General features: G+C 45.9%; 1 protein-coding gene across 2 annotated transcripts; it reads left to right on the forward strand.

Annotated features, from left to right (window-relative positions):
* Positions 1–12,764: 12,764 nt before the first annotated feature.
* Positions 12,765–16,566, forward strand: LOC110516199 (LRAT domain containing 1). Of its 2 annotated transcripts, XM_021594755.2 has the most exons (4): positions 12,770–12,916; positions 13,142–13,390; positions 13,574–13,745; positions 15,474–16,566. In XM_021594755.2, the coding sequence occupies exons 2-4, from the start codon at positions 13,383–13,385 to the stop codon at positions 16,134–16,136; spliced, it is 843 nt and encodes a 280-aa protein (XP_021450430.2). In that variant the 5' UTR covers positions 12,770–12,916; positions 13,142–13,382; the 3' UTR covers positions 16,137–16,566. The 2 variants fall into 2 exon arrangements, with proteins under 2 accessions (XP_021450432.2, XP_021450430.2); XM_021594757.2 differs by lacking the exon at positions 13,142–13,390 and having other exon boundaries at positions 12,765–12,916.
* Positions 16,567–17,793: the final 1,227 nt, after the last annotated feature.

Raw genomic sequence — 17,793 nt, forward strand, 5'->3', positions numbered from 1 at the left:
AACAGTACACCATCCTACCTCTCCTATAACAGTACCATCCCACCTCTCCTATAACAGTACCATCCCACCTCTCCTATAACAGTACACCATCCCACCTCTCCTATAACCGTACAGTATCCCACCTCTCCTATAATAGTACAGTATCCCACCTCTCCTATAACAGTACAGTATCCCACCTCTCCTATAACAGTACACCATCCTACCTCTCCTATAACAGTACAGTATCCCACGTCTCCTATAACAGTACAGTATCCCATCTCTCCTATAATAGTACAGTATCCCATCTCTCCTATAATAGTACAGTATCCCACCTCTCCTATAACAATACAACATCCCACCTCTCCTATAACAGTACACCATCCCACCTCTCCTATAACAGTATAGTATCCCACCTCTCATATAACAGTATAGTATCCCACCTCTCATGTAACAGTACACCATCCTACCTCTCCTATAACAGTACCATCCCACCTCTCCTATAACAGTACCATCCCACCTCTCCTATAACAGTACACCATCCCACCTCTCCTATAACCGTACAGTATCCCACCTCTCCTATAATAGTACAGTATCCCACCTCTCATATAACAGTACACCATCCCACCTCTCCTATAACAGTACACCATCCCACCTCTCCTATAACAGTACCATCCCACCTCTCCTATAACAGTACCATCCCATCTCTCCTATAACAGTACAGTATCCCATCTCTCCTATAACAGTACCATCCCACCTCTCCTATAACAGTACACCATCCCACCTCTCCTATAACAGTACCATCCCACCTCTCCTATAACAGTACACCATCCCACCTCTCCTATACCAGTACAGTATCCCACCTCTCCTATAACAGTACAGTATCCCACCTCTCCTATAACAGTACACCATCCCACCTCTCCTATACCAGTACAGTATCCCACCTCTCCTATAACAGTACACCATCCCACCTCTCCTATAACAGTACCATCCCACCTCTCCTATAACAGTACCATCCCACCTCTCCTATAACAGTACACCATCCCACCTCTCCTATAACAGTACCATCCCACCTCTCCTATAACAGTACCATCCCACCTCTCCTATAACAGTACAGTATCCCACCTCTCCTATAACAGTACACCATCCCACCTCTCCTATAACAGTACCATCCCACCTCTCCTATAACAGTACACCATCCCACCTCTCCTATAACAGTACCATCCCACCTCTCCTATAACAGTACACCATCCCACCTCTCTTATAACAGTACACCATCCCACCTCTCCTATAACAGTACACCATCCCACCTCTCCTATAACAGTACCATCCCACCTCTCCTATAACAGTACCATCCCACCTCTACTATAACAGTACCATCCCACCTCTCCTATAACAGTACACCATCCCACCTCTCCTATAACAGTACCATTCCACTCTCCTATAACAGTACACCATCCCACCTCTCCTATAACAGTACACCATCCCACCTCTCCTATAACAGTATCATCCCACCTCTCCTATAACAGTACACCATCCCACCTCTCCTATAACAGTACCATCCCACCTCTCCTATAACAGTACCATCCCACCTCTCCTATAACAGTACCATCCCACCTCTCCTATAACAGTACCATCCCACCTCTCCTATAACAGTACCATCCCACCTCTCCTATAACAGTACAGTATCCCACCTCTCCTATAACAGTACACCATCCCACCTCTCCTATAACAGTACACCATCCCACCTCTCCTATAACAGTACACCATCCCACCTCTACTATAACAGTACCATCCCACCTCTCCTATAACAGTACACCATCCCACCTCTCCTATAACAGTACCATCCCACCTCTCCTATAACAGTACACCATCCCACCTCTCCTATAACAGTACACCATCCCACCTCTCCTATAACCGTACAGTATCCCACCTCTCCTATAATAGTACAGTATCCCACCTCTCATATAACAGTACACCATCCCACCTCTCCTATAACAGTACCATCCCACCTCTCCTATAACAGTACACCATCCCACCTCTCCTATAACAGTACCATCCCACCTCTCCTATAACAGTACCATCCCATCTCTCCTATAACAGTACAGTATCCCATCTCTCCTATAACAGTACCATCCCACCTCTCCTATAACAGTACAGTATCCTACCTCTCCTATAACAGTACACCATCCCACCTCTCCTATAACAGTACCATCCCACCTCTCCTATAACAGTACCATCCCACCTCTCCTATAACAGTACACCATCCCACCTCTCCTATACCAGTACAGTATCCCACCTCTCCTATAACAGTACAGTATCCTACCTCTCCTATAACAGTACACCATCCCACCTCTCCTATAACAGTACCATCCCACCTCTCCTATAACAGTACCATCCCACCTCTCCTATAACAGTACACCATCCCACCTCTCCTATAACAGTACCATCCCACCTCTCCTATAACAGTACCATCCCACCTCTCCTATAACAGTACAGTATCCCACCTCTCCTATAACAGTACACCATCCCACCTCTCCTATAACAGTACCATCCCACCTCTCCTATAACAGTACAGTATCCCACCTCTCCTATAACAGTACACCATCCCACCTCTCCTATAACAGTACACCATCCCACCTCTCCTATAACAGTACCATCCCACCTCTCCTATAACAGTACACCATCCCACCTCTCTTATAACAGTACACCATCCCACCTCTCCTATAACAGTACACCATCCCACCTCTCCTATAACAGTACCATCCCACCTCTCCTATAACAGTACCATCCCACCTCTACTATAACAGTACCATCCCACCTCTCCTATAACAGTACACCATCCCACCTCTCCTATAACAGTACCATTCCACTCTCCTATAACAGTACACCATCCCACCTCTCCTATAACAGTACACCATCCCACCTCTCCTATAACAGTATCATCCCACCTCTCCTATAACAGTACACCATCCCACCTCTCCTATAACAGTACCATCCCACCTCTCCTATAACAGTACCATCCCACCTCTCCTATAACAGTACCATCCCACCTCTCCTATAACAGTACAGTATCCCACCTCTCCGATAACAGTACACCATCCCACCTCTCCTATAACAGTACACCATCCCACCTCTCCTATAACAGTACACCATCCCACCTCTACTATAACAGTACACCATCCCACCTCTCCTATAACAGTACACCATCCCACCTCTCCTATAACAGTACACCATCCCACCTCTCCTATAACAGTACACCATCCCACCTCTACTATAACAGTACCATCCCACCTCTCCTATAACAGTACACCATCCCACCTCTCCTATAACAGTACCATCCCACCTCTCCTATAACAGTACACCATCCCACCTCTCCTATAACAGTACACCATCCCACCTCTCCTATAACAGTACCATCCCACCTCTCCTATAACAGTACACCATCCCACCTCTCCTATAACAGTACCATCCCACCTCTCCTATAACAGTACCATCCCACCTCTCCTATAACAGTACACCAGCCCACCTCTCCTATAACAGTACCATCCCACCTCTCCTATAACAGTACACCATCCTACCTCTCCTATAACAGTACAGTATCCCACCTCTCCTATAACAGTACAGTATCCCATCTCTCCTATAATAGTACAGTATCCCATCTCTCCTATAATAGTACAGTATCCCACCTCTCCTATAACAGTACAGTATCCCACCTCTCCTATAACAGTACAGTATCCCATCTCTCCTATAATAGTACAGTATCCCACCTCTCCTATAAAAGTACAGTATCCCACCTCTCCTATAACAGTACAGTATCCCATCTCTCCTATAATAGTACAGTATCCCATCTCTCCTATAACAGTACACCATCCCACCTCTCCCATAACAGTATAGTATCCCACCTCTCATATAACAGTACACCATCCTACCTCTCCTATAACAGTACCATCCCACCTCTCCTATAACAGTACCATCCCACCTCTCCTATAACAGTACCATCCCACCTCTCCTATAACAGTACACCATCCCACCTCTCCTATAACAGTACACCATCCCACCTCTCCTATAACCGTACAGTATCCCACCTCTCCTATAATAGTACAGTATCCCACCTCTCATATAACAGTACACCATCCCACCTCTCCTATAACAGTACCATCCCACCTCTCCTATAACAGTACAGTATCCTACCTCTCCTATAACAGTACACCATCCCACCTCTCCTATAACAGTACCATCCCACCTCTCCTATAACAGTACAGTATCCTACCTCTCCTATAACAGTACACCATCCCTCCTCTCCTATAACAGTACCATCCCACCTCTCCTATAACAGTACAGTATCCTACCTCTCCTATAACAGTACACCATCCCACCTCTCCTATAACAGTACACCATCCCACCTCTCCTATAACAGTACCATCCCACCTCTCCTATAACAGTACCATCCCACCTCTCCTATAACAGTACACCATCCCACCTCTCCTATAACAGTACCATCCCACCTCTCCTATAACAGTACCATCCCATCTCTCCTATAACAGTACCATCCCACCTCTCCTATACCAGTACAGTATCCCACCTCTCCTATAACAGTACCATCCCACCTCTCCTATAACAGTACACAATCCCACCTCTCCTATAACAGTACCATCCCACCTCTCCTATAACAGTACCATCCCACCTCTCCTATAACAGTACCATCCCACCTCTCCTATAACAGTACCATCCCACCTCTCCTATAACAGTACCATCCCACCTCTCCTATAACAGTACCATCCCACCTCTCCTATAACAGTAATGCTCATTCAGCCGACAGAAACTTTAAAGAGGTTCCCTCCATCAAGCAGCGAGTCGGAGTTAGATGCCTTCTCTGGTCTTTCCTCCACCCGTTACGGGGTCTGAGTGGAGTTAGATGCCTTCTCTGGTCTTTCCTCCACCCGTTACGGGGTCTGAGTGGAGTCAGATGCCTTCTCTGGTCTTTCCTCCACCCGTTACGGGGTCTGAGTGGAGTCAGATGCCTTCTCTGGTCTTTCCTCCACCCGTTACGGGGTCTGAGTGGAGTCAGATGCCTTCTCTGGTCTTTCCTCCACCCGTTACGGGGTCTGAGACGCCGAGGCCTCCCAGCATTATCTCTGACAAATTGAAAACCCTTGTCATTGGCGACTCCATTACCCGCAGTCTTAGACTTCAAAAGAATTATCCAGCGATCATAAACTATTTACTAGGGGGCAGGGCTACCGACGTAAAGGCTAATCTGAAGATGGTGCTGGCTAAGGCTAAAACTGCCGAGAGTAGAGAGTATAGGGATATTGTTATCCACGTCGGCGCCAACGATGTTAGGATGAAACAGTCAGAGGTCACCAAACGCAACATATCTTCATCGTGTAAATCAGCTAGAAAGATGTGTTGGCATTGAGTCATTGTCTCTGGACCCCTCCCAGTTAGGGGGAGTGATGAGCTCTACAGCAGAGTCTCACAACTCAATCACTGGTTGAAAACGGTTTTCTGCCCCTCACAAAAGATAGAATTTGTAGATAATTGGCCCCCTTTCTGGGACTCACTCACAAACAGGACCAAGCCTGACCTGCTGAGGAGTGACGGACTCCATCCTAGCTGGAGGGATGCTCTCGTCTTATCTATGAACATAGACAGGGCTCTAACTCCTCTAGCTCCACAATGAGATAGGGTGCAGGCCAGCCTGCCAGCTTAGTGGAGTCTGCCACTAGCACAGTCAGTGTAGTCAGCTCAGCTATCCCCGTGTCTGTGCCTCGATCTAGGTTGAACAAAACTAAACATGGCGGAGTTCTCCTTAGCAATCTCACTGGAATAAAGACCTCCATTCCTGTCATTATTGAAAGAGATCATGATACCTCACATCTCAAAATAGGGCTATAATGTTAGATCCCTTACTTCAAAGGCAATTATAGTCAATGAACTAATCACTGATCTTAATCTTGATATTATTGGCCTGACTGAAACATGGCTTAAGCCTGATGAATTTACTGTGTTAAATGAGGCCTCACCTGGCTACACTAGTGACCATATCCCGCGTGCATCCCGCAAAGGTGGAGATGTTGATAACATTTCTGACAGCAATTTTCAATTTACCAACAAACAAAAAAATGACTGCGTTTGTCTTTTGAGTTTCTAGTCATTTAATATCTACTGTTTACAGGCCTCCTGGGCCATATACAGCGTCCCTAACAGAGTTCCCTGAATTCCTATCGGACCTTGTATTCATAGCAGATAATATTCTAATCTTTGGTGACTAATATTCACATGGAAAAGTCCACAGACCCACTCCAAAAGGCTTTCAGAGCCATCATCAACTCAGTGGGTTTTGTTCAACATGTCTCTGGACCTCCTCACTGTCCCAGTCATACTCTGGACCTCCTCACTGTCCCAGTCATACTCTGGACCTATTCACTGTCCCAGTCATACTCCGGACCTACTCACTGTCCCAGTCATACTCTGGACCTACTCACTGTCCCAGTCATACTCCGGACCTAGTTTTGTGGAATAAATGTTGTGGATCTTAATATTTTTCCTCATAATCCTGGACTATTGGACCATAATGTTATTACTTTGGCCCAACAAATAATCTGCTCAACCCAATTTTTCAGTTTTTGATTTGTTAAAAAAGTTTGAAATATCCAATAAATGTCGTTCCACTTCATGATTGTGTCCCACTTGTTGTTGATTCTTCACAAAAAAATACAGTTTTATATCTTTATGTTTGAAGCCTGAAATGTGGCATGTCCTGACTGAGCCCTCCTGGTTTTGACCCTCTGCCTGTCCTGATTGAGCCCTCCTGGTATTGACCCTCTGCCTGTCCTGACTGAGCCCTTCTGGTATTGACCCTCTGCCTGTCCTGACTGAGCCCTCCTGGTATTGACCCTCTGCCTGTCCTGACTGAGCCCTCCTTGTATTGACCCTCTGCCTGTCCTGACTGTCCTGACTGAGCCCTCCTGGTTTTGACCCTCTGCCTGTCCTGATTGAGCCCTCCTGGTATTGACCCTCTGCCTGTCCTGACTGAGCCCTTCTGGTATTGACCCTCTGCCTGTCCTGACTGAGCCCTCCTGGTATTGACCCTCTGCCTGTCCTGACTGAGCCCTCCTTGTATTGACCCTCTGCCTGTCCTGACTGTCCTGATTGAGCCCTCCTGGTTTTGACCCTCTGCCTGTCTGCCTGCCGTCCTGTGCCTTTGCCTCTACTCTGGAGTATCGACCCCTGCCTGCCTTGACCTGTCGTTTGCCTGCCTCTGTTGTTGCAATAAACATTGTTACTTCATCACAGTCTGCACTTGGGTCTTATCTGAAACCTAATAAATAGTGGAGGCCACTGTGTTCTTGGGGACCTTCAATGCTGCAGAAATGTTTTGATACCCTTCCCCAGATGTGTGCCTTAACAAAATGGATTGGTTTTTGCTCTGACATTCACTGTCAACTGTGGAACCTTATATAGACAGGTGTGTGTCTTTCCAAATCATGTCCAATTAATTTAATTACCAGGTGGACTCCAATCAAGTTGTAGAAACATCTCAAGGATGATCAATGGAAACAGAATGCACCTGAGCTCAATTTCGAGTCTCACAAGAAAGGGTCTGAATGTTTATGTAAATAATGTATTTCAGTATATTTTTACATAAATTTGCAAAAACAAATCTAAAAACCAGTTTTCACTTTGTCATTATGGAGGATTTTGTGTAGATTGATGAGGGAAAAAATATAATTTAAACAATTTTAGAAATAAGGCTGTAAGGTAACAAATTGTCGAAAAAGGGAAGCGGTCTGAATACCTTCCGAATGCGATGTATGTTTTCTCAACAACAGGTTTATGGTCAACAATATCAAAGACTGAAATCTAACAGTACAGCTCCCACAATCTTCTTATTATCAATTTCTGTCAACCAATCATCAGTCATTTGTGTCAGTGCAGTACATGTTGAGTGCCCTTCTCCATAAGCATGCTGAGAGTCTGTTATTAATTTGTTTACAGAGAAATAGCATTGTATTTGGTCAAACACATGTTTTCCCAACAGTTACCTAAGAGCTGGCAGCTGATAGGTCTGCTGTTAGAACCAGTAAAGTCCACTTCACCACTCTTGGGTAGCGGAATGACTTTGGCTTCCCACCAGGCCTGAGGACAAAGACTTTCCTCTAGGCTCAGATTAAAGATGTGACAGATAGGAGTGGCTATAGAGTCAGCTACCATCCTCAGTAGCTTTCCATCTAAGTTGTCAATGCCAGGAGGTTTGTCATTGTTGATCGTTAACAATAATTTTCCCACCTCTCCCACACTAACTTTACAAAATGAAAACTTGCAATGCTGTTCTTTCATTATTTGTTTTTTTGTACATTAGTACGATGGCTCACTGTTTGTTGTTGGCATTTCCTGCCTAAGTTTGCCCACTTTGCCTATGAAGTAGTAATTAAAATAATTGTCAACATTAAATGGTTTTTTGATGAGTAAGCCATCTGATTGGATGGAAGATGGTTGAATTTGTCTTTCTGCCCATAATTTCATTTAAAGTTTTTTCCATCATTCTTTATATGTTTGATCTTGGCTTCATAATACAGTTTCTTGTTCTTCTTGTTGAGTTTAGTCACATCATTTCTCAATTTGCAGTAAGTCAGTCAGATGTACAGCCAGACTTATCAGCCACTCCTATTGCCCCATCTCTTTCAACCATACAGTTTTTCAATTCCTCATCGATCCATGGAGCCTTAACAGTTCTAACAGTCAATTCCTTAACAGGTGAATGTTTATCAATAATTGGAAGAAGCAATTTCATAAATTCATCAAGTGCAGCGTCTGGATGCTGCTTATTAATCACATCAGACCCAAAAATATTTTTTATCATCATCCACATAAGAGTCACAGCTAAATATTTTATACACTATTTTAGGCCCAGCTATTTAACTGCCATAGGGTGTCATTAACTAAGGTAGGCAATTATTTAACTTCCATAGAGTGTCATTAACTAAGGTAGGCAATTATTTAACTTCCATAGAGTGTCATTAACTAAGGTAGGCTATTATTTAACTTCCATAGAGTGTCATTAACTAAGGTAGGCTATTATTTAACTTCCATAGAGTGTCATTAACTAAGGTAGGCTATTATTTAACTTCCATAGAGTGTCATTAACTAAGGTAGGCTATTATTTAACTACCATAGAGGTTCATTAACTAGGTCCTCAGAGCTCAAGACACCATCCCAATCGATTATTTTTAAGTCATTTTCAAAATGGACCAAGTCTCTTTTTGGTAAACAACTATCAAATAGGGGAGAGGGATATGTAAACTCAGCAAAAAAAGAAATGTCCTCTCACTGTCAACTGCGTTTATTTTCAGCAAACTTAACATGTGTAAATATTTGCATGAACATAACAAGATTCAACAACTGAGCCATAAACTGAACACATTCCACAGACATGTGACTAACATAAATTGAATAATGTTTCCCTGAACAAAGGGGGGTCAAAATCAAAGTAACAGTCAGTATCTGGTGTGGCCACCAGCTGCATGAAGTACTGCAGTGCATCTCCTCCTCATGGACTGCACCAGATTTGCCAGTTTTTGCTGTGAGATGTTACCACACTCTTCCCACAAGGCACCTGCAAGTTCCTGGACATTTCTGGGGGGAATGGCCCTAGCCCTCACCCTCCGATCCAACAGGTCCCAGTCGTGCTCAATGGGATTGAGATCTGGGCTCTTCGCTGGCCATGGCAGAACACTGACATTCCTGTCTTGCAGGAAATCACACACAGAACGAGCAGTGTGGCTGGTGGCATTGTCATGCTGGAGTGTCATGTCAGGATGAGCCTGCAGGAAGGGTACCACATGAGGGAGGAGGATGTCTTCCCTGTAACACACAGCATTGAGATTGCCTGCAGTGACAACAAGCTCAGTCCGATGATGCTGTGACACACCGCCCCAGACCATGACGGACCCTCCACCTCCAAATCGATCCCGCTCCAGAGTACAGGCCTCGGTGTAACGCTCATTCCTTTGACGATAAACGCATATCCGACCATCACCCCTGGTGAGACAAAAACCGCAACTTCTCAGTGAAGACCACTTTTTGCAAGTCCTGTCTGGTCCAGCGACAGTGGGTTTGTGCCCATAGGCGACGTTGTTGCCGGTGATGTCTGGTGAGGACCTGCCTTACAACAGGCCTACAACAAGCCCCCAGTCCAGCCTCTCTCAGCCTATTGTGGACAGTCTGAGCACTGATGGAGGGACTGTACGTTCCTGGTGTATCTCGTGCAGTTGTTGTGGCCATCCTGTACCTGTCCCGCAGGCGTGATGTTCGGATGTACCGATCCTGTGCAGGTGTTGTTACATGTGGTCTACTACTGCGAGGACGATCAGCTGTCTGTCCCGTCTCTCTGTAGCGCTGTCTTAGGCGTCTCACAGTACAGACATGGCAATGAATTGCCCTGGCCACATCTGCAGTCCTAATGCCTCCTTGCAGCATGCCTAAGGCACGTTCACGCAGATGAGCAGGGACCTTGGGCATCTTTCTTTTGGTGTTTTTCAGAGTCAGTAGAAAGGCCTCTTTAGTGTCCTAAGTTTTCATAACTGTGACCTTAATTGCCTACCGTCTGTAAGCTGTTAGTGTCTTAACGACCGTTCCACAGGTGCATGTTCATTAATTGTTTATGGTTCATTGAACAAGCATGATAAACAGTGTTTAAACCCTTTACAATGAAGATCTGTGAAGTTATTTGGATTTTTTACGAATTATCTTTGAAAGACAGGGTCCTGAAAAAGGGACGTTTATTTTAGTTTACATACAGTATGTACGTTCACTGTGGGGACGACATCATCGATGCATTTATTAATGAAAATTATGTGGTAAAGTCCTCAATGGTTTCGGTTGAATCACGGAACATATTCCAGTTTGTGGTAAACTATCCTGTAGCTTAGCATACGCTTCATTTTGGTAATCTGACCACTTCTGTATTGAATGTGTCACTGGTACTTCCTGTTTGAGTTTTTGCTTGTAGGCAGGAATCAGGAGGATAGAATTAATGTCAGATTTGCCAAATGGAGGGCGAGGGAGAGCTTTTTATGCATCTCTGTGTGTGGAGTAAAGGTGGTCTAGAGTTGTCTTCCCTCTAGTTGCACACGTGCTGCTACAAATGAGTTCAAACAGATTTCAGTTTTCCTGCATTAAAATCCCAGGCCACTGACCCTGACCCTGGAACTGACCCTGGAACTGACCCTGGGACTGACCCTGGAACTGATCCTGGAACTGACCCTGGAACTGACCCTGACCCTGGAACTGACCCTGACCCTGGAACTGACCCTGGAACTGACCCTGGGACTGACCCTGGAACTGATCCTGGAACTGACCCTGGAACTGACCCTGACCCTGGAACTGACCCTGACCCTGGAACTGACCCTGGAACTGACCCTGGAACTGACCCTGGGACTGACCCTGGAACTGATCCTGGAACTAACCCTGAACCTGGAACTGACCCTGGAACTGACCCTGGTACTGACCCTGGAACTGATCCTGGAACTGACCCTGAACCTGGAACTGACCCTGGAACTGACCCTGATCCCGGAACTGACCCTGGAACTGACCCTGGAACTGACCCTGGAACTGATCCTGGAACTGACCCTGGAACTGATCCTGGAACTGACCCTGAACCTGGAACTGACCCTGGAACTGACCCTGAACCTGGAACTGACCCTGGAACTGACCCTGGCACTGACCCTGGAACTGACCCTGACCCTGGAACTGACCCTAGAACAGACCCTGACCCTGGAACTGACCCTGGAACTGACCCTGGCACTGACCCTGGAACTGACCCTGACCCTGGAACTGACCCTAGAACAGACCCTGACCCTGGAACTGACCCTGGAACTGACCCTGGCACTGACCCTGGAACTGACCCTGCTTACTTAATCGTGTTTTTGTTCTACTTTACTTTATAGTACTACGGATATTGATTACTGCATTGTTGGGAAAGAGCATGCAAGAAAGGTATTTCACTACAAAATGTGAAACTTAAAAGGGAATGTGTTCTCAGTCAATTTACCTGGTAAAATAAGGGTTAAATTACATTATAGTAATTTAGTAGACACACCTCTCTGTCTGTCTAGTATTCTAGTATTCCTCCTCCCTACAACACTTCCCCCCATAAGTTAATATTGCCAAAGCAAGTAAAGTAGATAATATACAAAAGTGAAATGAACAATATAAATGAACAGTAAACATTACACTCACAGACGTTCCAAAAGCATAAAGACATTACAAATGTCATATTATGTATATATACAGTCTCTCTCTGTCTAGTATTCCTCCTCTCCCTCTAACAACAACACCACGCCACCCTCCCTCCGCCAGGCCCTTACAACCGGATGTTCTGGTTTTCAGGGGGAATGGAACCTGTCCTGCGCTCCAGTTTGGACGTTAACGAAGTGACGCTCCATGTTAACTCCTCCTCCACATTCTCTGGATTGGTTGAACAGTGCAGAAGAGAACCTCCCACGACAGTGGTTCCTCATCTTGTCAAGAGCAGTATGTAGGATCTAGTTTCAGACGTTGTTTTCTACGCATGCTACAGTAGGTTAGGCCACAGTAACAAACCCCACCACTCGCTGCTCCTCGCCCACGCTATTGGAGGATGGCTTGATTGACGTGGAGATAAGGCTTTCTGATTAGCCAAGGCAGAATGAGAAAGTGACATTGGACCAATGGGCTGCGCCGAGGGCGGGTATTGCTAGTGAAGGCGGAGCTCTCCGAGTTAGACCTATTTAAAGACGAGAGGAGCCGAAAACACACGTTACGCACACAGGGCTGCGGGAGGATTGGGGGATAGAAGGCAAGTGTAAAAGACTGAGAGACAGACAGAGGGAGACAGAGAAAGCCCACGGATGGAACGACAGGATATATAACCGTTTGTCCGGGTCTTGTGCAGGTAACCACTTCTATTAATCCGTCCTCCACACTCAGCGTGTTAAAGGTTCAATCATGCGTTATTATCCCACGGTGCGTCTGTCTGGCGGGGCATAGACACGTCTGAAGCTTTTTGTCAGGGTGCACTCTTTTCTTTCTACAAGAGGGCAGAAGTGCACCTGGCTCCTTCTCTCTTTTCCCTTTTTAACTGTGGCTTTTCTGGCCTGCTCTCTCTCTCTCTCTCCAGCCCAGCTGTTTTCTCAACCTTTGTCGTTCAGTAAACCAGACTAGATGCCTGGTTAAAGGCAAGGGACAGGATGAGCGCGACAGACCACAGTGTTCTCGTCTTTCAAAAGGAACGCGGTTCAGTAACTGAAGAGTTGATCATTGACCCCACTACGTGACTGTGGACTGTTTTCTCTGGATGTGGAGTATTTGAGTCTAGCCGACCAGTGCAGTCTACTGGGCACTGCGCGCACTATTTTTGAATGCAAATGTAAACCTCTTAACTACGTCACTCTAGTGAAAGTATTTTTTATATTTCTCCAACTTGTGATTTAGTGTAGCCTATTTAGTGGAGATTCCTTTTTTGTTGTTGTTTTGTTTCCCAACACTCACGTCTCTGTCCACCTCTCTCTTCCCCACTCGGTCTCCCGCCCATCCCCTCCTACCTCCCCAGGCACCTTATTCCATGCCTGTCCTCTGCTGGGGCTTTGTCATTGATGGGAAACCACCTGGACCGGATAACCCACCTCAGCTACAGCGAGCTGCCCACCAGAGATCCGTCCGGACTGGAGAAAGAGGAGCTTAGGGTTGGAGTAGCATACTTCTTCTCCGACGAAGAGGAGGAGGTGGATATTATTTTTGTACATATATATATATTTTACATTATGTTGCAATGTTGGGAGGGGAACCTGTAACTTTGTTAGTTGGACTGTGTGCATGTGTATCGCTGCTGCTTTCGTTGTTCTCCTTTCCCCCAACCTGGGCTCCAACAAGGGATCATCTAAACACAACTGCCCCCTTTCAAGCATTCTTACCCATCGCTCCACAAAAGCCCTTGATGAGCAAGGGAAACCACTACTTCAAGGGCTCAGTGAGAGTCATGTCACAGATTGAAACGCTACTAGCGCGCACCGCTGACTAGCTAGCCATTTTACACCAGTTACACAGGTATCCTGTGCATATAACAACATTAAACTCTGATTTTGATACATCTTTTCTTCCAATAAATTATTCTGTAATTTTATATCGTCTTTATGCTTTAAGGTTTTTATTGACATAGTGTGAAACGCCTTTTTTTTAAACCAACTTATTGCCTTATTTTTTTTGTGTTTACATTTTACATTAATATTTTACATTTGAGTAAATTAGCAAACCTTCTTATCCAAGGCCCGGTTTCCCGGTATCGACGTAACCCAGGCTCGCATGTTTTTAATGATGCATCATTCCTACAATGTCCGAAAATGTAACATTTCCAAAACACCAGGCAGAGACGACAGTCGCTAGGTGCATCGTTGAGATATGTGTCAGTACTGATAGGATTGAAAGAAAGGGAGCTCTTGGATCAGCTTTCTCCATTCAAAGCTTAACCTTAAAAAACGTTTAATTATTTCACAATAGTGACGACCGATCAGCTCCTCGAGAGGTATTACCACCTACTATTGAGGCGGCTGATTCTAATGCCTACCCTATAAGCATTAGAATGTGACTTGGCACTTTGTACATGTTAGGCTACACATCATTAAATGTATTGAGACAAATTATAGACAGAAGCCTACAAGTACAAAAAAATAGAAGTCAATTGATTGAACCTGAAATGTATTTTAATATGCTACAACTAGGCCTATAGCCCAGCGTTTATATTTTAGTGTAGTAATCTCTCGGTTTTCATACGTGGCTCGTTTTTGTATCAATTGCAAAGACAACTTTGTACTAAAAGTTATCGAAAGTCACAGAGCCGGATAAAACAGTTTTTTATTATTTTATTATTTGATTCTATGTTCAGCGGAGATCTTCTGTTTTATAAAGTGACGTGGGAGGGCAAAAAGTAATAAGAAAAAAAACATCTAACACTTAGCTGTTCAACGAGTGGAAGGTACAGTTAAAACCGACGGTTTTGGGGGAAACAGCTCGGAGATTTAACAATGCTCCTATGAAGGGTCTAATGAGGAACTTAATTAGCCTCAAGATGCTTTTGGGAAAACTGAACCCTGAGCGACTTACATGAGCAATTAGGGTTAAGTACCTTGCTCATGGGCACAGACGTGTTTTTTTCCCCTAGTCGGCTCAGGGATTTAAACCAGCGACCTTTCGGTTTCTGTCCCAACGCTCCTCACTGTTTGGCTACCTGCCACCCATTTCATATTTCATCGCACTGTTGAGAGGAAGCGCTCAAGTAAGCATTTCATTGTCCCATTTACATCACGCTGTACCCTGTATGACTAAGAAACTTTTTGTTTTGCTTTTTAGGGTTTTAGGCTCGGTATCTTTTAAACACTTAGTGACCACCGCTGAATGACTTTACAAAATAAATGTCATGGATTGGAGTATTTTGATTTAGTTTTTTGATTTTCCAGGTGGATGATGGCGGAGGAGGCTACACCAAGGACCCCAGCCAGGAGGGCCCCGGGGCGGTCAGCGAGCTGGAGTACTCCGCGTTCTGCTCCCAGGAATGCATCTTCTCCAAGCTCCGCGAAAACCAGGACTTGAACGTGTACTCGGCCAAAACTTTGCTCTCCATGTGCAAGCCAGGGGACCTTGTGGAGCTAGTATCCACATCACAGGCACCTCACTGGGCTGTGTACGAGCTCAACGACCAGGTGATACACCTGCATGAGGGGGAGATACGGAAGGACAGCCTGACTGAGATAGGACGGGGCCGGCGTGGACGGATAGTGAACAGCCGCTACCGGTTCCGACCGCTGCCCTCCGACCTGGTGCTGCAGAATGCCTCCGGCCACCTGGGCCTACACAGCGGGGACATCTGTTGGACCAGCTCTGAGAACTTCGCCGCCTGGTGCCGTTTCGGGAAGCGGGAGTTCAAGGCGGGAGGCGAGGCACACTCGGCAGAGCAACAGTACTTTCTCAAAGTGCACCTCGGTGACGGGACTCGGAGCGGACACGTGCACACGTTGGTGTTCCGTAGCCTGGAGGATATGATCCGGGAGAGGAGGAGGGTTGACGCCAGTGGGATTCTGAAGGAGCTGTCTTTAGGGGTCAGCGGCGGGAAGGAGGGATGATTGATATGATGGCCTATACTCTCTTCTTTCCTTTCAGAGAGAGAGAGAGCGAGCTGTTTGCAGGCTGGCTGCGTCTGTAACACTGGTGACACTGTAGGAGAGAGATTGTGATCATATTGCAGCAAAATAGAAAATAGCCCACAAGGACGAGACAGACAAACGTTCATGTAAACATTGACAACTGCTCTTGTTTGTTTGAGCGTGGTTTCTTTCTGCTCCGACATGTCACCCTGTACCTTTTTAACATAGCGCACGACTCCACTCGCTTGGTTTTCTTTTCCTCCTCCCGCTGCGTTCTTTCTCTGCATAAGGGCACCTGCTGCTGCTGGTGGTTCTGCTGCTGGTGGTTCTGCTGCTGGTGGTTCTGCTGCTGGTGGTGCTGCTGCTGGTGCTGGTTCTGCTGCTGGTTCTAGTGCTGCTGGTTCTAGTGCTGCTGCTGCTGGTTCTAGTGCTGCTTGTTCTAGTGCTGCTGCTGGTTCTAGTGCTGCTGCTGGTTCTAGTGCTGCTGCTGGTTCTAGTGCTGCTGCTGGTTCTAGTGCTGCTGCTGGTTCTAGTGCTGCTGCTGGTTCTAGTGCTGCTGCTGGTTCTAGTGCTGCTGGTTTTTGCTGCAGCAGACTATTGCAAGAGAGAGAGAGAAAGAGAGACAGAAAGAGGGAGATATCTGTTGGCTTTCCCCGGAGAGACTGCGTTCTATTTTTCTACTCCTTTACATTAATAACCTGAACGAACATTCAACCTTAAACCACCTATTCATGTTGTAGCCTACCAGAGAGACGGACCGATGGACAGGCAGACACCATTTTGTTCTGTTTTCTGCCCCCTGGTGTTTGTTTGGAAAGCTACGTTCATACATTGATTGGTTTGCATTTGAATCCCATATTTTTGTATTTGAGTTGGTGACTTCTTTCTCCCTGATTGGTGGATTTTTCTGTTCTAATAAACAGAGGTTGCAACATGAAACTCTTTTCTGGTCTGAGAGATACTGCTGTTACACACACACACACAACGAGACATTAAAATTGAGCCCGTAGCCTAATGTGTATTTGGTGACCCCGCCTCGTTCAGCCTGGGGGGCAGCCCTATCCTATCTCTACATTTGGAAATGCCCCCCCCCCCCCCCCCCCCCCCCCCCGGTCGTAACGTAGCGACCAGCAGGGTCTACAGAACAGGAGACGTTTTTACAATGGGAACAGACTCCAGGAGTTCGTGACTTATTCATCTTGTTGCAATTGTGCGTCAGGAACGAGGTTTTGTGACCCCCCCCACCCCCCAAAAAGGGAGAAGCATTCCGTGTGCCAACAATGCTATAACATAAGACGCCAAAGTTGAGTCACGAGTATGTTGTGTCCATGTTCTGGTTTATATTGTAAGTAGGTACTAAACATTGGTTACGGAAGAGGTCAGTTTCTCACTTTACGACAGTGCTTTGGGTATCTGGATAAAGGCTTTATGGCTCTAATCAGTTCACGACTGCTGCCTTAGGCATTAGGTCACATGCAGTTGGGAAAGATGCAACTATTGGGATGTGATGGGAGGGGTTAGAGACGAAAGTGTGTTATTTCTATTCCCTGTGATGTTGGTGAGAATATAAAACCTCTGGTTTACTGAGGGGTCAGAGGAGAGAGACGAGACGGGGAAGAGAGAGAGGAGGGACAGA

Source organism: Oncorhynchus mykiss, chromosome 8, assembly GCF_013265735.2.
Source record: "Oncorhynchus mykiss isolate Arlee chromosome 8, USDA_OmykA_1.1, whole genome shotgun sequence".
NCBI lineage: Eukaryota > Metazoa > Chordata > Actinopteri > Salmoniformes > Salmonidae > Oncorhynchus > Oncorhynchus mykiss.

Excerpts from the sequence above, each read along its gene's own strand:
- LOC110516199 (XM_021594755.2), top strand. Across the intron at positions 13,746-15,473 it reads TCTCCGACGAAGAGGAGGAG|GTGGATGATGGCGGAGGAGG; the intron begins GTGGATATTATT and ends TTGATTTTCCAG.